This window comes from Nasonia vitripennis, chromosome 4, assembly GCF_009193385.2.
Source record: "Nasonia vitripennis strain AsymCx chromosome 4, Nvit_psr_1.1, whole genome shotgun sequence".
In the NCBI taxonomy this organism is placed as follows: Eukaryota; Metazoa; Arthropoda; class Insecta; order Hymenoptera; family Pteromalidae; genus Nasonia; species Nasonia vitripennis.
Window position 1 is genome coordinate 25,871,694 of NC_045760.1, and position 19,439 is coordinate 25,891,132.

Sequence of the window (19,439 nt, forward strand, 5' to 3'; positions counted from 1 at the left end):
CGTTATATCGTTAAACATTGAAATGGTAATATTATAGAGCTATAGGATCAGGGGAATATTCGTGCCAGCGACTGAGAACAAATCGTATAAAAAAAGAGATTCGTTTATTAAAAGTGATTAAAGGCAAAAAGGAAAAAACGGATCCTAATCTACAGGAATTGTTCAGAAATACTTTTCTTTTTATAGTACGACACAAGTGCAGTAATCAATAATTTTAATGCAGTTCAGCCTTCTGCATAAATAACTTTTACGACCCCGGGTTTACGAGTCCTTGAAGTAGTCTTTAGCTCCAACAGGGTCGGGCTTCATCGTCTTCTTGCCAGGCTTCCAGCCAGCTGGACAAACCTCGCCGTGCTCATCGGTGAACTGGAATGCTTGTACTAATCTCAAAGTTTCGTCGACGGACCTGAAAAACACAAACAGTCAATGAGAAAATTTCTTTACAAAAACCAAACATGATAACAGAGTTACAAAAAATCAAGACATACCTTCCTACAGGCAGGTCGTTGATTGTGACCTGTCGCAGGTTCTGCTTTCTGTCGATGATGAAGAGACCACGGAAAGGCACACCAGAGTCTTCGTCAAGAACGCCATAGTCGCGTGCGATCTTAGCGCTCTTGTCAGCAAGAAGGGGAATTTGCATTTCACCCAAGCCTCCCTGCTTACGTGGTGTGTTGATCCATGCAAGATGACTGAAGTGGGAATCAGTGGATGCAGCGATCAACTGCACTCCGATGGCTTCGAATTCCTTAGCACGGTCTGAGAATGCGATAATCTCAGTTGGGCAGACAAAGGTGCTGAAATCATAAATTATATTAAGTCAATAAATATGCGGATATCCTATATCAGCAATACGTGACAATTCAAACATCCTTATCAGAATTATGAATCTCCAGACAGAACAGTCTACGTGCTGCCTGCCTTATCTACAGCAAAGATTTATTCAACAGAGATAAGGCAGAATGTTCTGACACATCTTGAAGAGAATTTGCAAGAGAAAGTAAACTATCAAATGTCACAAGCTTTTACTTACAAGTCAAGAGGGTAGAAGAAGAGAACGACATATTTGCCCTTGTAGTCGGAGAGCTTGATGTCCTTAAACTGACCGTTGACAACAGCGGTTCCCTTGAACTCCGGAGCTGGCTTCTGAATAGCTGGGACTGGCATGTTGATTTGAATATCTGCAACAGATAATTATGCGTTATTATACATACAGAGCATCAAGTAAAATAACATATAAAACGAGTATTCAGATTAAAGTCGCGCTTGCCAATATGAAAGGAAAAAAAGAAGTCAGCGCTGTTTAGAGGAGGAAATCGGAAAACGTGTTAATGTTAATGAGCGCTGTTATACAAAGTGATGAAAAATTCAAAACAATAACGCAACAGTTCCGCTAGCAATAAGCGACGTTCGATCGAATCGCGCAAGTGTGAGACAAAAAATGACGCACGCGCACACTCTGAAGTACTTTATATATGTATAGGTATAGTTGGATTGGACGCGGATCACACCATTACATGACCTTCGCCGCGATCACGACAGCTTGGCTCTCGGAGAACCGTCTAGAATCCTTAGAGACTCCTGCTGCCGGAGGAGTAAAAGGAGGTTACATAACGCGCAATTTGCCATAGCAATTTAGATACGCGTATAGGGCAGGAAAAATTCTATGATTTCTCGAGATGTCGACAACATGTGAAACCGCACAGAGAAGCCGTTGTGCTACTTGTAATCGCGTATGTGAGCTAATGTTCGAATGATAATTGTCAACAAACAAACAACTGTCGAATAACCGCTCTGACTTGAGATTACAATATTCCTCGATGTCGTCCATGTAGGAAACCGCACAAAGAAGCGGCTGTGTCTCTACCACTAGTCGCGAATAGTCGACGTTAAAATTACTCAATAAACAATCCACAACCGTCGAATAACAGCACCGCAGCAAGACAGAAAGAAGCAAGGAGTCGCTAGAGTATATCAGCGAAGAAAAATTTTGCTCTACTTACGGAAACGTGGAGACTGCAAAAGTTGGAATGGACAAAGCTTGTCTTCTCTCGGAGCCGACAGTGCTTGGAATGAGTAGGCAGAGTAACTGCCTACCGGCAACCGGCTCTATACTCTCCTCAATACCACTGTACCTCAGTACGTTCTCCTTCTCAGAGCCGTGTACGTATAGCGATTATCGCTATAGTTCGTACTCGCGTGTCGACGTGTTGGTGAACGGTATGTGCTATATATCGCGTACGTGACTATACCTACTTTATCGCGGTTTTTGCAGCTTTTGCGGCCACCAGAGGCAGCTGATGATGCGAATGACGAGGGAATATTTGAGGAGATTGCGAGAGGGGGCAATTCAAACTTTCAAACTGTCGTACGATCTATTATCTACTAAGTATATCTTATTGTACATTATGTTTTTCTATTTTGCTATCTACCACATGAGTAATCTATTTTTGAAATATGTTGCTCTACAAATTGATTTCTGTTTTATTATTATCTACTACTTATAACAATTTAACGACAAAGGCTTGTATTTTGATTATTGAGTGAAGGTGAAAGAATCTAGAACGAATCCATTGTTATGTTTCATGTGATTATTGTTTATAATTGTTATAGGTATTGCTTATAGCAATTATAGCGAGACCTGCAATCGGTAACGTAGAAATTCTACAGTAACATAGCACGCGAGAGGTAACAGCGCCCATATGGAGCAAGCCGGCTCGACATAACCTGTCGCACTACAATATAGAGTTGTTTATTTACATATATGCTGTCTCGTAATAATACATCCAGTTTGAAACGTAAAGACAACTTTTGAACTCGATAAGCATTTATTTTCATTTGCAATGTAAGTGACTTGTGCATAAATGACTTAAAATTAAAAAATATCTATTAAATTTATAATATTATAGTGTTATTTTAGAATGGCAGGTATTGTTCAGTATGTTGTTGTTCGAGGAGATCTCATAAAGACTTTGGAGTGGCCTTTGGGAGCTGTCATAGCGCAAGCTTGTCATGCTTGCAGTGCAGTTACTCATCTATTTCACGATGATCCTGACACACAAACTTACCTGTCAGATTTAGATAATATGCACAAAGTGGTACTCGAAGTAAATACAATTTTTACCAGCCTTTTTTCATGGCGTTATAGAGATATGTTGCATCTTCAAAGAGGAATATATCTTGAAATATATTAGTAAAAAAAGTAATGTATCAAAATATTATTTTTAGGCACCAAACGAAGAAAGCTTAAATACTCTACACCAAACATTAGAGCAAAATAATATTAGTCACAAGTTATGGATAGAACAGCCAGAAAATATTTCAACTTGTTTAGTAATCAAACCATATCCAAAGGAGAATGTACAAAAGTATGTTAAAAAATTCAAGCTATTCAAGTGATGATTACTCTTTGCATTGGTAAGGAATTATCAAAAGGAAGTGTATTATAAGGGAAAGATTGCATACAGCGTATTCAGTCTTATGATTGTACAGTGTTGTAATAACATTTTATTTTTAACGCTTTTATGGAAAATGTGAAAAATAAAAATAGCTTAGCACTATTTGTGGTATAAACAAAGACTTATTTTAATGGTTATTATTGACATGTGTACACATTTGTTGGCTAGAGTTTTTATAAAAATTATCCAATTGGTTATAATTAAATTGTATGATATGTGTTATAGAAAATTTGTCATATTATCTTACAATTTTAATATCGATTTCAAATCTACTCTAAATTGGCAATGAATATTTTTTATTTTTGAGTATTCTTTTATGAGTCTTTAAAGTATCATATATGTATCGCATAGTCATTATTATTACATAAAATACAGTAAAATAACTTTGTATATATAATAATTGTATAAAGAACCTAGTACGGTATTTTTTTTTACACATTACACTATTATAAATAATTATCCGTGTAAATAACATCTAATACTTTTATTGTTTTATATCCTTGAGCTAGCATATGAAGTTATTTAGTCTATTCAAGGATCAGAGAATGAAGAGTTCACTTTACAAATACTATTGTCACATATTTTTCGCATATACGTATAGTTGTATACAAATAAGTTAAATTCACCTATTGTAGTACAAGTCTTGCAGTTCACTATAAAAGTGTGCGACATTAAGACTTTGATTTTACTTTTGCAATATAAACTATAAACACTTTTGACTATCCCCTTGAGGTACCAAAGAAATTAGCGCTAGAACACGCTACACTTGGAAACCACGTCGGCATTGTTGCGTGTCGGCTCCACCTCTCAAACGTTTGGCCTTATATATTTATCGATTCAACGAACAAGCATTGGATCTATTCTTATTGTTGCATTCCTGTTGATAGTATCATCAATATTTCTTTATGTACACACACACACTATTGGCATTGAACACTGTAAGTACATTTATTTACAACACATACTGGCAAGCTTTGTTAATTTAGTTTTAAATAGGCTTGAAATTTTGGTTAATATGTGGATGCTCATCATGTTTTTTTTTTTCGACAATAAGAATGCCGTTGGTAGACCTCTGGAATACATCTCAGAACCAGAACAGCTTTCATTGTGAATTTCATTGTTCTTCTTCTTCCTCTTCTTCCAACCATTTACGTAAGATGTTACTCTTTGGCTGAAACGAGATAATTTCAATTTGGAGTAAGACCTTATGCTGAACCTCGTTCTAGCAACCTTAGTGTTGTTCTCCATAAAGTTTCTTTATTGCAAAAGTTTTAGGCATGCAACCCTCGTGTTAATTCATTTCTACATTGATTAAGGTGAGGAAAACCAGCACTAAAGCACCATAAAATTGAGAAACAAAGCCAACTAAGAACATTAATATTATAGAGAAACTTGAGGAGGGCTTACCACGGGTGTTGAGTTCCAATCTTAAGATATGTTGTATTAGTGTTTGCTTTTTTTCTCTAAATATTACTCTAAATAATCATGAGTTTTTTTTTCATTTTTAATGCAAAGTGACACGGCGATGAGGTGATGTGGAATTAAGCTATAGATGAAGAATAAGGGGGGTGGGGGGAGGGTAGGTAAGGCATCATAGAGCTCGTGTGTGCGAGAGATAGAGAGTTGATTATAGATTTGGTCAACTCGATCTTATTGCTCAGCCATGTTGCCGTTTTCGTCGGGGAACTCCTCGTCGTCGTCGTCCTGTTCCTGCTCTTGGTCATGGTCCTGGTCCTGCTCGTCGTAGTCCGTCTCGGCTGGTTCCGGGCCCTCGAAAGAAGACGAGGGTGTCGTGGCCTCCTGATTTTAGTAGTTACCAGCGTTTGAAAAGCCCGCCACCACCACCACCACATACAGACATCGTTATGTTAGAGACCAGTATTAATGCGTGAGTGTACAACTACTCGATTATTATTTTTTTGTTAATAAAATATTAATCAGCATGCTATTATTCTATTGTTAAAGGTGGCGTAAAAGAGAATCTTTGTGATTACCGGAGGAGGCCTCCAGCCGCATCCTGGCAGCGGGAGACCGTCTGGTCCCAGAGGACAAGGTGCATCCAGTCCTGGTACTCCTTGGTCGCCTTTCTCGCCTTTTTCACCTCTCTTGCCGCGTCTGCCCTGAGGTCCCTGGAAGCGTGCAAGCCTTCATTGCGCGTCTACGTCGGAGGATTGCCAATCGGTAGGCGCAGTCAACATTCTTTCGCTTCGCGATACGCGCTAGACTCTCCGCTATACTCATCTTGTAAAAATGTATTTTTAGCAAAAAAGAAAAAAATCTTCGTCTCGAGTCTAGCGGACACGCAAGCGGAATCATTTTCTCTCCGCACGAATTACACAAGATATTATATGAAGAAGTAACAAGAGAACGTGAGAGAAGAACGTGCAGAGAAAAGGCCAAGCATAATAGGAGTATCAACCTCGTCAATGCAAAAGATCGTGTGGAGAGTTTGTAACATATAGAAGAAGTGAGAGATATGTCTTCGTCGGTGTGGGTGTGTGTGTGTGTGTCTGACGATTATAGACATCGAAAAGGAATGCAGTATACGAGTTTCACCGCGAGAGTTCAGACACTTTTGATGCGTGAAAGACGATGCAGGACTATTATTTTATCAAGTTTTACGCGCGACTTTATAAATGTATATATCTCGTTTCTGTACAACGTATTACAGGGTCGCGTTTTGCGACTAGTCGACCATACTGGTGGCAGCATATAACGTTATGGGCGAATTTTTTGCTCGTATGCAATGCTGCGTCGTTCATGCGAATGTTATATGTGGGGATCGAGACTGAATCCTTTCTCTCTTTTAATCTAGTTTATACGTTCATTATTATATTTTTTTTTTCACTTATTTTTCACTCGATTCGTTTGAGCTCAAGACAGATACTTACGGAATCGCCTTTCGGTCCCGGCTGGCCTGGTGCTCCCTGTAACGATTTACGATTAACAACAATTTTTTTTTTTCATCTACAATACTTTTTTTGCGTTACCGCTCTAGCGAAATAAAAACACCGCGTTTTACAGAGACGTCATACCTCGTTTCCTGGAATGCCATCGGTCCCCTGAAAATACATAAATTTTCAACGTTACTACATGGCTCTGTGTGTATTCTCGCCGCACTTTTTGCTTTTTCGACTATTCAAATATTTTCACTACTGGTGCAGCTTTGCGGTGTATCGTAAAAGTGTTTGATATTTACAGGCAGTCCGGTTTCTCCGCGCTCGCCTTTCGTGCCGGGTTCGCCCTGAGCTCCCTGAAAAAAATTAAAACGAGCAGTATGTACAATTTCGATTGATATCTGCACAGCCTCCGAGAGAATTTACGTGTACAATGTAATGCTTACCTTCATGCCATCTAATCCTGGGGGACCCTGAAAGGTAGAGGAAATCTAATGAAATTCGGCTCTCTAATTCAATGCATTAGACGAGTCTAGGTAACGCGAAGATTCGTATAAGTGATAATATATCGCTAATTTAAAAAATGCACACAACCAACTGATAGATACAATGCAAAGTTTTCATGTGATGATAATAAGATAGTGATAGAGATTCGTTACACACACGCACACTCATGATTCTAACAAGACGCGTAAGTCGTCTTTTTTACTATTAGTATACATATACACACACATATATATATATATAGATATATAATAATATGTGGCTATATGTGAGGCATAACTTTCGCAGCTGAGCTATATAAAGCTATATAAATGATTGTTACGATATATATACACACTCGCACACACATATATCGCATTTATATGTAGTATAGAGTCAAAAGAGTATCGAAGACTACTAGGAGAAATGTATACTGCATATATGTATGGATTAGAGATAGAGAGAGATGTATAGAGAGATTATTATACAATTGTACGTGAGAGATGCGCTTACAAAATGCAATGAACGGCGAATGTGTGCGTTGCTAAGAATAATATAAGTATATAATTCCGATGACAAAGTGATGTGTTGTTATATGAGATACACTTTTGAATTTCATCTTTTCCAAAGTCGACATTATTCCAACACATTTTTTTACGTTTTTATACAAGCCTTATGGTTTTATCATCAATTTTATATTGTCAAATGTCAGAATAATCATCGGAAAGTGTGACACAAGATGAAACGGAGAAGGCAGAATTGAGAAAAAAGGAGAAACAGTAGTAGAGTGAAGCAAGCAATGAACTTTGAAAAAACGCACAAGACACAATGTTTTATACAATATAGTTTCAATATTTTGCTCACACAAGTGCGTTAAAAACTACCGTTTACGATAAAGAAAAAGAAAAGCTTCACCTGAGAAATTTTAGCGAAGCAGCATAGTCATAAAATGCTCTCTACAATAAAGACAACTCTTGTATATGTTCATACGGAAGCTTCCACCAGTTGGCTCTCGTTCTAATATCCTGACGTGTGGTCGCAGCAAATCAACACGTGTGTTTCGTTCGATTCGTCTTTTTGCGTCTTATACACTTTTTTTTTATTTTATCAAAGCTATCGTCTTTGAAAGTAATCATTACAGTCGTTTTTTGAATGAAAATAAAGAATTTGAGAAAGCAAAGTAAAGAGAGAAAAAGTATAATAATTTCAGAGAAAAACAGATTCATAGTTGCTGCAGGTTCGGATAACATAATGCAAAGCGGTTTAGCTACCCAGAAAATAAAGAAATTAAGATTGAAAAACTAATATGGTCAGGTATAGAGAGAATACAAATCAGTAAAACTAAAAGATGTATACGTAATAAGGTAAGCATCGATAAGGGTTTATCGTGAAAAGCAATGAGGCCTCAGGCACATGCACATTCTGTTTATTAATGAGGACATAGTTTGAAACAAAAGTTAATAAGAGCGCTCTCTTGATTTTCTTTGACTTTTTTTTTCATATTTCTTATTTTTTCTGATCATTTTCCATAACGAGGGACGTCGTCGGATATCTTCGCATCAGAGTCGCCAAAATGTTTGCGTTTTTTATCCATCACTTAAATATTGTTTAATTAACAAACATATATACGTCATGTATTCATCGTATATCTATAAGCTCTCGAGGATCATAATCTGCAGCCCCGAGGTGGCTATGCTTTTTTTCATGTTTTTTTTTTCTGTATTCTTCGTTTTGCGATTCTCTCTTAGATTAACATTAAATCCTTAAGGCTACGCCTAAGCTACGTCGATAAAATAGTTTGATTACATCGCGCTTAAGTCCTGTATTTTACAAGCTCGGGACTCTCAAACCCCGATGATGCTTAGCTTCCATACTAACGATTTATCCTCGCTTCATTTACTCTCTGCTTTTTATGCGAAATTCAAATACTTCTAGCCTAGTCGATTAAGTACTTAACCTACAGTTAAAATTACAGTTGCATACAAGGTTCTTTCTTTACTTTTTTTCTTTAATTATATCGATTCTTCCATTTCTTCTTTTGTATATGTACAAGCAAAGTCTTAATGCGGCTGGTACTTTCAGTGCCGACAGTGCAGCGATGATTCTTATGCACTTTTCGTCCCTGTTGCGCATTTTTTATTGGCACGCGTAGTACGCTTTTCAGAAATTATCGAGCTTTTCGATGAGACGCTATTTAAATACAAAATGATTTCTTTTTGAAGGATTTTTTCGATTAAATTAATATATTTATAATACAATGGCGAACGTGGAACGCTGGAGCCGAGCGTTAGTTAAAAAATGTATAACATGCATAGCGTTCATTTTTGGCAATTTTTGTAAACGCTACTGAACACAAATAAAGTTTACGATAATTTTATTTTCATAACAAAGTCATATAAATCATTGGTATAAAAATTTTAACAACGATTCACGCGATTAGATATGCTGTTATACAAATTTGAGCTTTTGCAAATAGTTTGAAAAATGTATTCATTCTTAAAAATAAAACGAGCGGGCAAGTTTCAAATTTGTAAATACTGCAAGTCTTGTTTGAAGTTCGAGAAATTAGTTTATAACAATCAGTTTATTTTATTCCCGAATAACAATATAGAATTTTACGCAAACTACTTGCAAAATATTTCTTCGATCATACGTTACTTGTGAGTTCAGGGAATCATTTACTATACAGGAGAAAATTAAAATTTTAATCTTCTAACAGTGCAAAAACATTGTTGACAAAGCTAGTGCAAAAGATTTTGACAATACTATTTTGGCACTGTTTTACAATCTTTATGCAAGCTTCAATTAATACTTTAAATATTTTAAACTAGCGCAGTACTAAAACTGATATGTCATAGGAATTTGAAGTACATCGTGCAAACGAAGCGAAATTGCTCCACTAAGCATTCCTTATGTATCGATATTAAATTTTCGTTGATTCTTCTAAAGTAAAACTTGACCACGAACTAGTTGATTGATGCGGTGCAACTATTCTACAAATGAATATTTACTCGCTAACATCTTGTTCTTTTGGCACAATCGACTAATATATGGCATTTGATATGTGATTGAATAATATCAATTAAATGCGGTATAAATGAAACACAGAATAGAAAAAAATTCATAAATAAGATTGGAAAAATCATTTCCGAAACTAATGAACCGAATATGTTAGAATCTTTCAACGCCTTTATTTACTGAGGATTATGCATTTTTTGTGATCTTTCTTGCACGGTCGGTGAGGATATCTACGCACTAACGAAATATTTGCACAGAAATATATATATATATATATATATATATAAACATTTTTAGTAGATGTTAGGCACATTAAAAGCTTATCATGTGTTTACTGTTTTCATTTTATTTTTTATTTAATCTATGAATATGTAGCCAATATCCACCGACAAGGAAAGGTCTGAATATTTCGAACAATTTTTCGTTAATTTTGTATAAATATATCCTCACAATTATTCCCTAAAAAGAAGTTTAAGGTATATGTAATGAATTTTTGTGTATTTCTTTTAATGCGTACAAGATAGGAAAAGGTGTAGTCCTCATTCCTGAGATTGCTGTTTCGAGTTTGTATAATTATTTATAAATTGATATCACTCAAACAATGAAAAGAGTATTTTAGTACCTCAAAAAAATGTCTTATTCACATTATAACAGTTTTTTGTATGGAAAATGTTGCATTGTAAAAATGCAGTATTATTAAAAAGTAAAAAAAAACTTAAAAGAATGTATATTTTTAGATGCATTGGAAAGTATTCTATCATACTTGAAGAATAAATTGTCAACGAGTGCTTTGCAATATACATACAAAACTATACACTTACAACTTATATTTGTACTTGTGTTATTTTGTACAAAAAGTTAAACTATACAAATTCAAAATCTTACAAGTTAAAAGTATTCTATTTTTACACAAGTTACGTTCGAACTTTGAATGACACATGTATATGTCCACAGCTACAAATTCAGGAATGTTGACTATAACAGACTATCGTATCGATTGTACGATTATTATCAACCAATTCGTTATCGGATAAACCTACATTCTATTTTTAAATAGCATTAAAAGTAAAATTGTTGCAAGTACATGTCTTTCTAAGGCCAGGCAAACAATGATTTTTTCAATGTTTATTTATTCTTACATTTTTAAAGATCATCAAAGAGCAAAATAGTTGTTAGAAAACGGACAAATTTTTAGTTCCAGAAAATAAAATGATATTTCTGATCAAGAAACCGTTTACAATCACGGTACTGGTGACGTTTTGTAATATGAATTACAATTCCGTAATTTATTTCAAGATTTTTTTGCAATGCATAGAAGTCACACATTGTGAAAACTGACAAGAAGTCGCATGTTTCATTCGTGTATCAATACCATATCTGTAAGGTGCTCTTTCGAGGATTTTGAAAATATATGGACTTTGGCAAGCGTATAAAAACACTATGAGTTTTTTCTTATGCGCGAATTAGATCGTTGAAACCAGTAATGCTCCAGCTTAAAACTTTGCGACGATCGTTTAAATGCAGATGAAATATATATTGAATTTGTTGTATAGGAATTGAATTGACTTAGATGATATGTTTATAAAAATTAAACGCAAGAAATGAGCTAAACTAATCGTCGCAACTTTCAAGTTCGAGTATTTTACAGGATCACTACTAGTTGTTTCTTTGCATAAAATCTTATACAGTACTGTGTTAAAGAACGTACGAGTAATTTGTTTCTAATATCGGTTTTGACGTCTCCATGAAATCGCTTAATTGCAGAGATCGGCATGTCATTTAGAATGTCATACTTTGAATGAAAATGATAATTAGCAAGTATTCACTTTGATCATACGTTTCTAATAAACCCGATGAATGTTCACATGATTGTATAAAAATCTAACTCTACTCTAGTCGTCAACAAAAATAAATACTTTTACGTTTGTAAGTTTTTTAAAAATAAATATAATAACAAAAGAACACGATTAGAATAAAATAGTACATTTCGATACAAGTATACGAGAATGAGAACTTTAGCCTTGAAGTGTGAAAAGGTCATGTAATGCCGAAATCATATCTCGCCCCTGTTTCGAACCGTATTTTTCTACATGACGAATGCAAATCTTGATTTAGCATACGATGCTTTGACGTAGCGTGTGCCAAATCCGGTTTTGCGCACAAAGTAAAATCAAAATTCATTATTGCTGAAAATAATAATTATTTTATAATAAGAACGAGTAAAATTTTAAGGCCGTTTTGCAACATTATTGTTCAACATACGCACGTTATGAAGTAATATATCATGTTTATCACCAACAATTATCTTCGTTCATTAAAACGTCTAAGAAAGTATGGTTTAACCTCGTGAAATAAAAAAATAAAAATTTGCTGTACATTATCAGATGATATGGTGATGGCAAATGATGTAAATTAATCTTTCTGTGGTTTTTTACAGTACTAAATTAATTAACAATCAACTATTAAAAAACATGAGTATTGCAAAATATTTGTCTTTCATGATTTCTTGCAGTCTAATACACCAATTAAATGTTTATATTTGGCGGTATGTGGTTTTACAGACGTGCCGATTCCTGCAAGTTTTACAACGGTCCATTGAAAATTGGCGCGAATTGTACATTTATACGATTATGAAGTTCGTGACAAAATATATCTGACGCATTCGAGGAGTCGCTTTTATTTAGACGTGTGGGTGGACTTATTAATAAAACGCGTGCTTAGAGAATAGACTCAAGACGCATTTTAAGCCAGGTTCTTTGCGCTTGTCCGCAAAGTCCCGGACGGTCTGCGTTAGATAGGTTATTGTCGGTTATCTTTGTAGTACCTATCCCATGTTAGTCGTTAGTCGGATCATCACCACGCGCCAACCTGTGTTTTTTAAGCCGATTATTAATAAAGAATGGAATTTCGTTAAACTACTCTGTTTTGTATCATAAATATAGTAAGTCAGCAATGCCAATTTTATATTTGATTGTAGGCACAAAAAATTATTTTTTCTTCAGAAAGCGAAATTTCAACAACGCTTTGATTGATACAAGGATCGTTTTTGTTTTAAAATAAATATTTTCATCACAAAAACGAGTTATCATTATGATGGTTCAGTTAAATAGGTGATCGGAATTTCTCTTTGACATTTTCAACTGACTTATCAGTTACTGATTGATTACGACAGTCTTGTCAATTGATTATTGCGTTCTTTCATTAGACTGAATAGTTATAAATTGTTATAGCGTGAATATAATAATTTGTGCACAACGTGGATTAATAATATGGCATTGGGACATCACTATTGATAACTTTGCATAATACTATTATTTTCTACTTTGTAAAAATAAACAGCCAAGATGATTAACGATAATAAAGTAAAAATGTTGTTTACTACAATTTAGAATAACTATTTCATAAATCAATGTCGTATTACAAAGGAAATGTGTTTATTTATTTACATACAGTCTTGACTTGTTTAAAAAATATATTATAATTCGTACTTAAACGCTACTTGTAAAATGATTAAAAAACCGCGATTAACAACCTACGTTTTGATTCATTGCCTTTCCGAGGGATTACAATCTCGAGTTTGATTATAAACCGTACTAGCATAATTAATATTGAACTTGTTGAATCCGAGATAAAAAAACAAACAAGCTTTCAAACTCTAGTATTTGATGCTCAAATACAAATTCAGAGCTTGAGTTGTTAAAATAATAATTGTAAAGTTAGTCGATTCGTTTTGACGGTAACTTATTCTACAATAATACACGTAAATTGTTCGTGTAAAATAATTTACAGTTATTTTAAAATCCTATTTTACACGAGAAATCTGGCTCGTTTTACTGTTATATTTACATTTATTTGACGGAATTATTGCTAACATCAACTGATTTAAGAAACATGCGATGTTTTGCTAATTTAAGAGTTTATTATACCGAATGAAAATTTCGGTTGGACGCGCAATTCAAAAGTTGGACTTTTTATGTACAAAATGCTAATTGATTTATTGTAACTCGAACGGATTTTTTTTTTCGTACGGTTTGCAGAAACGTTGTAAAATATTTGCGATCGAGTAATTTATCATCGCAGTAGATATCAGGCGTAAGAGATAAGAATATATAAATACGAGTATTTTGTGAAAAGCTTTCGGTAAATGAACGAGATTATCATAATAATCGCGACCGTGAAAAACTGGAACTATTAATCGGTGGAGGCATGTAATGGTGCTTGCTATAAGCGAGAGTTCCTCGATCTTACCATGGCTCCTGGTTTCCCTTCTCCTGGCCTTCCTGATTCTCCTCGTAAGCCCATTGGTCCCTGTATGAACACAGAAGCGGAAAATATTACCAATACATCAGTTTTATCGGTAAAGTGAATTTGAGAACAAAGGCGGAAGGAATAGATTCTATATTACAGAGATTGGCAGTTATGTTTGGTTCAATGATTATTATGATCTAAAAACTGTATAAAATTGCCTCTAAAGCTTAATTTGTAATAAGATGCAGTACAAAATACATACGGGCAGTCCCATTGGACCAGGATCTCCTTTAGTGCCCTTTTCACCCTGAAATAAAGATATAAATATTACTATTATCATTTCTATCGAATCGAATACGTCAAATTAACGTTTTAGAGATTTACATTAAATTCGAATCTACTCAAGAACGTGGTTACATAATTTACATTGAAACATTAGAGCTTTTGAGAATTATGCTTCCGTGAAATTAATAAGTCGAACTATAATGATCAAGGCTGAACAAGCGCGCGCTTTCGAGCAGCCCGATGTGACTTTTTACTACTTTCAGCCAGCGAAGAATTTTTAATGAGAAAACTTGCGATGGTCGGCTTGATCCGCCATCAATGACGAGTACGAACCGACCCAACGTGACTAAAAAGTTGCTCAACGCGAGTAACGCATAAGTTTAGAACAACCGTTCGCGGCGAATGATTCGCGACTTTTCTTCTTTTTTTTTATCAACTACTTGATGGCGCGAAAAAAAAGTTTGCAGGTAAATGAAGAGCAAGAAGCTACTGACGGGATCACCCTTGGCACCGTCGTGACCCCGATCGCCTTTGATGCCAGGTGGCCCTTGCAGTCCTGGCGTGCCAGCTGGCCCTGGCGGTCCGGGAGGGCCCATTATCTGTAAAGGTACAATAACTTAGAGAAATGTACTGCAATGCTTGCGATTTCAGGCAAAAGAAGAAGTCTTTTTGTACTCACGTATGAACCGCTCATTTCGCCAGCGTTAACTTCGAACGTACTGTCACCCTAAAGCGAGATATTTAGTTTGAATTCTGCGCATTTGAAAATCATTCAAGGTGAGGAAAAAATATCACTATTCTTTACCTGTCTTCGCCTTAGCGCCTTTCTGTACTTCTGCTTGTTTCGATCCAGCGAATCATGAAAAAGAAAGGTCAGATTAAAATTTTTCATTCACACCATCTATGATCGTAATCATCAATACGGAAAGCAGGTATTTCAACATACCGATTCTCCTTTATCTCCTTTGTCGCCCTTGAGACCAGGATAACCCTGTAAGCACACATAGCGACGATTAACATCGATGATTCCTAAAGCGGATCAGTCTAGCGAGTATTTGTTATAGACTCACCGGTGGACCAGGTAAACCAGGAGGACCCATGAGTCCAGGTGGGCCGATATCGCCGTAATCACCTTTTTCACCTTTCGGTCCGGAAAGTCCCTGGATAACAATAAAGTGTTAATTACACAGGTATGAGAGGCGCACATTTTATCTCGATTTTTTTTATTACTATGTCGTACAAGAGGCTAATGGAACACGGAAAAAAAACAACAAAAAACAGACATTGCATGTAGTCAGTATGTGGGGAAACAACTTCAATCTGCGAAAAATACTATCAAAAATGTTATCAAGCAATAAACGATTTCTCGCTATTTTTAGTAGTAGGCTAATCGTTATCCAAGCTATCATTTTTAATGAGATTTTATCTCCAATAAAATATTTTATTCTGCGAATATGGATTTTTCTGATATTCGACCGATTATTTAAAGGCTGTATACGTTGTTTAACAAAAAAAAAAAAAAAATCGCTCACAGGTAATCCAGGTGGGCCCTGAATGCCAACTTCGCCGTTGAGTCCATCCGCTCCTGGCGAACCCGGGGGACCGGCGTCTCCCTTCGGTCCTGCAATTCAAACGATCACATTTTCTCATCGTCACACTTCAAACGAAAAACCTGCGCACCGCAAGTACATATAAATTATATATCCTATAGCCAAGTTATACACAATATAAGTTATTTAATTCCGCAAAGCTCTCGATAATACAATCGGTATTGGGTTAGCTGGAAAAAAATGACAATAATAACGATGTAAAAATTCGTCGCGCACGAGTATATCCCCGCCAGCGCAGTATACACATCGTAGCGGCAGTAGCTCGTTATAACCGATTACAGAGAAGAGTAGGAAGTTCCCGTTGATATAGCCCAGCCACCATCGTTAACAACATCAACAGCAGCAGCAGCAGCAGCAGCGCAGCATCAGCAGCAGGAGGAGCAGATAGTTAGCAGATTATATTATTATAATGCGGATATACGGCGCTGAGTGTTTATGGTCTTGTACCTTGTGGGCCTCGCTCGCCCCTGGGCCCTTGAAATCCCCGCTCGCCGGGCTCGCCCTTCGCGCCCCTCAGCAAACTCGTCGTCGTGGTGGCGCCTCGATCACCCTATAACCCATGGTAATTTTCACCTCTCTCTTCACTCTCTCTCTTTCTCTCTTTTATTTTACGATCTGTCTCTCTCTTTGATACAGATGTCAGATATACACTCCAGCTTCCAGCTTTGGACTTTGGATATGTGGTGAAATTTTGGATGTGTCTTTAGAGGGGGATGTTGGGGCTAAACTCGTGTCTCTGTACACACTTTTTACAACATTGAGATGCATATTTACACAAGTGGTCTATCTTCTACAAAACGGGTTATAATATAATCGTGACAACAACCAACCCACAGCTACATGTGTTAAAATAGATTATAAAAACATTATATTGATAGTAACAACAACACACACCAAAAATCGTGCAAAAATATATAAACTCTCTAGTGCGCAATACCTATGAAATTCAAAACATGTAAGTGTATTAACAAAAAATATAAACATGTGTCCGGCTGGTCAGCGACTGGATCTTTGTGTTGAGAAAACAGAAATCCATAATAGTAGTGATGAAATAATCATGAGAGATACTTACGCGCCAGAGTTTTCGGTAGCAGCGCAGCAGCGGCAGCAGCGTCAGTAGTAGTGAGCCTCGGTAAGCCGGTTGCGTTGGCGCATATTAGTGATTAGTGGATTTCGTCCGATTTAGGCGCAACGCGTAAGAGGAGATTGGAGATATTCGCTTGGCTGTGCGATGCTAGTGGAAGTGGGTGTTATTTGCTACATAAACACAAATTAGTTACAAGCTACTGCGCGTCTCTCTACGTTATTCTACACTACGCACCACAACACAACACCTCGAACACACTACTGTTTACTCTATGTATTACTTAATTACCAGATATTTGCACAGAAATGCTATACTATAGTGGGACGTTCCGCGCAGAGCGAAGCGGCTCGAGAAGAGTAAGACAAGGGACCGGTCTCCGGTGCAGCTCGCGAGGGGAGCCACAGGGGACGAGAAGAAAAAATAAAAAGGAGAAAAAAGTCTCTTCCTCCTTGGCCACTTTGCGGCTGAGATCTGCTTTTGTCGTCCGTGATTGATCGCTCGTGATTTTAATGATCGCATCTCCGCTCGCGCAGCTATATACACGACGTATTCTAGTGTATATCTCCTATTCCGGAGACAAGGGCCAATTTTACTTCGTCTCTTTCGCGAGCTTGCATGCGCGCCTTCGTTTTCTCTTCCCCTCGATCTCTCGAATTATCGAGATTTCTTCTCTCTGCGCGAAACCTTTTTCCTCTGTTAATTTTCTCTCAGCAGCTCGCCCCACACCCACACCCACACACACACACACACGCAATACTTACGCTCAAGTTATATAACACTCTCTCGCAGAAAGTTGAGCTGTGTGTAAGGCTCGGCAAGTTTCGTTGCAGTTGTTGTTGTTGTTGTTGTTGTTGTGCTGTTGGTAGTAGTAGGGGTAGTAGTAGTGCTAGCAGTGGTAGTAGTGGTAGTATTTTTGCTGGTTATTTGCGCGGTTAGATGCTATTTACCAACACTTTCCATATGTACAACAGCTATTATGTGCATTAGTAGAGAATTAAAAAAAAACACACACACAACGTTTCTGCCCTCGCAGTACACACTGCTGATGCGGAGGCTTTGCAAAGTCATGTGTCATAGTTTTCGGAGCCGCAGTATTATTCTTCTCGGCTCTCGGTATATGCTTTTGTTTATATTATATGTGTGGAATAATAACCGCGGCGAGTTGTATACGTGTTATTTGCTGCCACCAACGATTTTCATAATTTTTCGTATACTCGAATTCTTTCGATTCGTTCTACGTGATCATATCAGATGATTTCGCTGATTACAAACACAGCCAAGACAGTTTTTCAGCTCGTGCATATAGAGGCCACTGTATATACACGTTCTCGAGCGAGCTCAGTGTGCATGTGTATGTAGAAAAAAAAAATCGCTTTCGTTCCGCCGATGCAGTACAAAGTCGGACACAGAGAAAGAGGGGAAAGCGATGCAAACGTCGCGAGCAAACGCGAGACAGATGAAGATTAAGTGTCGTGGAAATCCGGCGAGAGAAAAGGAAAAAGAAGCGACACGTGTGTGTATGCATGTGTGTAGAGAGAGAGAAGATGTATGGCGCAGATAGAGCACACTTGGAGAGAATAGAATGTCTGATCGTGTCGAATCTCGCGTCGAGTGTAGTGTGTGTGTGTGTGTGTGTGCGCGCGCGCGCGAGACTGGGCGTCTGTATCGATGGCTTTCCTTTCTCTGTTTTACGAGAGGGCTGCACAAGTCGTACGTGATCTTCATTTCGATTGCGCGGTATATCGGCGCGAGTACGTCTCTAGTCGAGACAAGCGTCGGAGTGTTTTATCCTGTATGTGTGTTTGTATTTTCCAAAAGGTATTTTTAATCGGACGAAATTAAAACTGCCGCTGTTCGCGCACGAGCGAGAGAACAAAAAGAAGCTTCGATTGGCGCACCTGTGCGCGCGTGTTTTTTCCCCCGCGACCGGAATCACGATTGAAAGCAAACACACAACGCTTCCTTTGTACAGGACAAACTATAGCTTCTTTCTCTCGCTGCCGCGCATCCACAGCATTTTTAACTTTCATCCGCCACTGCGGTCAAAGCAAATATATATACAGAGGCCGTCGATCATCATGCGCCATTCGCCTTCATGCCCATAAGCTTCATACATGCGTGGTGTTTGCGCGTAAATACACAGCATGCACTCGATCTACCTTGTGTACAGGGATTCACAAGCCCATCATATCAACAAAAAATAAAGGACATAAGAGAGAAGAGAAAAGAGTTGCGGAAGTGGGTATAAGAGAGAGAGAGAGAGAGAGAGAGAGAGGCAGGCGAAGAGCTAGGAATGGAACGAAGGTGTCGGGTATCAGCCGTGTCGGGTGTCGAAGAAGAGAGAGAGAGTGGG

At 37.2% G+C, this 19,439-nt stretch overlaps 3 protein-coding genes across 35 annotated transcripts in view; 1 reads left to right on the forward strand and 2 right to left on the reverse strand.

Moving 5' to 3' along the window:
• Window positions 1-87: 87 nt before the first annotated feature.
• Window positions 88-2,335, reverse strand: LOC100116729 (peroxiredoxin 1). Of its 3 annotated transcripts, none has more exons than XM_001600966.6 (4): window positions 2,004-2,335; window positions 1,034-1,181; window positions 489-797; window positions 88-406 (listed from the first exon to the last, which is right to left on the reverse strand). In XM_001600966.6, the coding sequence occupies exons 2-4, from the start codon at window positions 1,165-1,167 to the stop codon at window positions 262-264; spliced, it is 588 nt and encodes a 195-aa protein (XP_001601016.1). In that variant the 5' UTR covers window positions 1,168-1,181; window positions 2,004-2,335; the 3' UTR covers window positions 88-261. The 3 variants fall into 3 exon arrangements, with proteins under 3 accessions (XP_001601016.1, XP_032455467.1, XP_008213988.1); XM_032599576.1 differs by lacking the exon at window positions 2,004-2,335 and adding an exon at window positions 1,800-1,968; XM_008215766.4 differs by lacking the exon at window positions 2,004-2,335 and adding an exon at window positions 1,271-1,560.
• Window positions 1,995-3,850, forward strand: LOC100116764 (putative peptidyl-tRNA hydrolase PTRHD1). 5 transcript variants are annotated; one of them, XM_016989159.3, is made up of 5 exons: window positions 1,995-2,220; window positions 2,276-2,368; window positions 2,614-2,845; window positions 2,921-3,107; window positions 3,229-3,850. In XM_016989159.3, exons 4-5 carry the CDS (start codon window positions 2,922-2,924, stop codon window positions 3,397-3,399), a joined length of 357 nt encoding a protein of 118 aa, XP_016844648.1. In that variant the 5' UTR covers window positions 1,995-2,220; window positions 2,276-2,368; window positions 2,614-2,845; window position 2,921; the 3' UTR covers window positions 3,400-3,850. The 5 variants fall into 5 exon arrangements, 4 of the variants coding, with proteins under 4 accessions (XP_016844648.1, XP_032455468.1, XP_008213966.1 ...); XM_032599577.1 differs by having other exon boundaries at window positions 2,004-2,220; window positions 2,276-2,389; XM_008215744.4 differs by having other exon boundaries at window positions 2,044-2,220; window positions 2,910-3,107; window positions 3,229-3,666.
• LOC100117702 (collagen alpha chain CG42342) overlaps window positions 3,561-19,439 on the reverse strand; it is a 74,276-nt gene continuing 58,397 nt past the window's right edge. For 19 of the 27 annotated variants that reach the window (XM_031930643.2, XM_031930642.2, XM_031930641.2 and 16 more), the window contains 16 exons: window positions 16,447-16,549; window positions 15,922-16,010; window positions 15,460-15,549; window positions 15,336-15,380; window positions 15,195-15,227; window positions 15,069-15,116; window positions 14,884-14,988; window positions 14,367-14,411; window positions 14,105-14,164; window positions 6,802-6,828; window positions 6,658-6,711; window positions 6,494-6,520; window positions 6,350-6,385; window positions 5,453-5,587; window positions 4,866-5,258; window positions 3,561-4,629 (listed from right to left, as the gene is read on the reverse strand). In XM_031930643.2, the coding sequence (XP_031786503.1) occupies window positions 5,109-5,258; window positions 5,453-5,587; window positions 6,350-6,385; window positions 6,494-6,520; window positions 6,658-6,711; window positions 6,802-6,828; window positions 14,105-14,164; window positions 14,367-14,411; window positions 14,884-14,988; window positions 15,069-15,116; window positions 15,195-15,227; window positions 15,336-15,380; window positions 15,460-15,549; window positions 15,922-16,010; window positions 16,447-16,549 (1,047 nt within the window). In that variant the 3' untranslated portion in view covers window positions 3,561-4,629; window positions 4,866-5,108. Of the gene's footprint in view, window positions 4,630-4,865; window positions 5,259-5,452; window positions 5,588-6,349; window positions 6,386-6,493; window positions 6,521-6,657; window positions 6,712-6,801; window positions 6,829-8,248; window positions 12,725-14,104; window positions 14,165-14,366; window positions 14,412-14,883; window positions 14,989-15,068; window positions 15,117-15,194; window positions 15,228-15,335; window positions 15,381-15,459; window positions 15,550-15,921; window positions 16,011-16,446; window positions 16,550-19,439 lie in introns of those variants that run through there. The other 8 variants (XM_031930646.2, XM_031930662.2, XM_032599572.1 and 5 more) reach the window with 7 other exon arrangements.

Coding starts and splice junctions, on each gene's coding strand:
- LOC100116764 (XM_016989159.3), top strand. CDS start 2,922: ATGGCAGGTATTGTTCAGTATGTTGTTGTTCGAGGAGATCTCATAAAG. Junction 3,108..3,228: donor TGCACAAAGTGGTACTCGAA/GTAAATACAATT, acceptor TATTATTTTTAG/GCACCAAACGAAGAAAGCTT.
- LOC100116729 (XM_001600966.6), bottom strand. CDS start 1,167: ATGCCAGTCCCAGCTATTCAGAAGCCAGCTCCGGAGTTCAAGGGAACC. Junction 798..1,033: donor TTCTTCTACCCTCTTGACTT/GTAAGTAAAAGC, acceptor TTATGATTTCAG/CACCTTTGTCTGCCCAACTG. Junction 407..488: donor AACGACCTGCCTGTAGGAAG/GTATGTCTTGAT, acceptor TGTGTTTTTCAG/GTCCGTCGACGAAACTTTGA.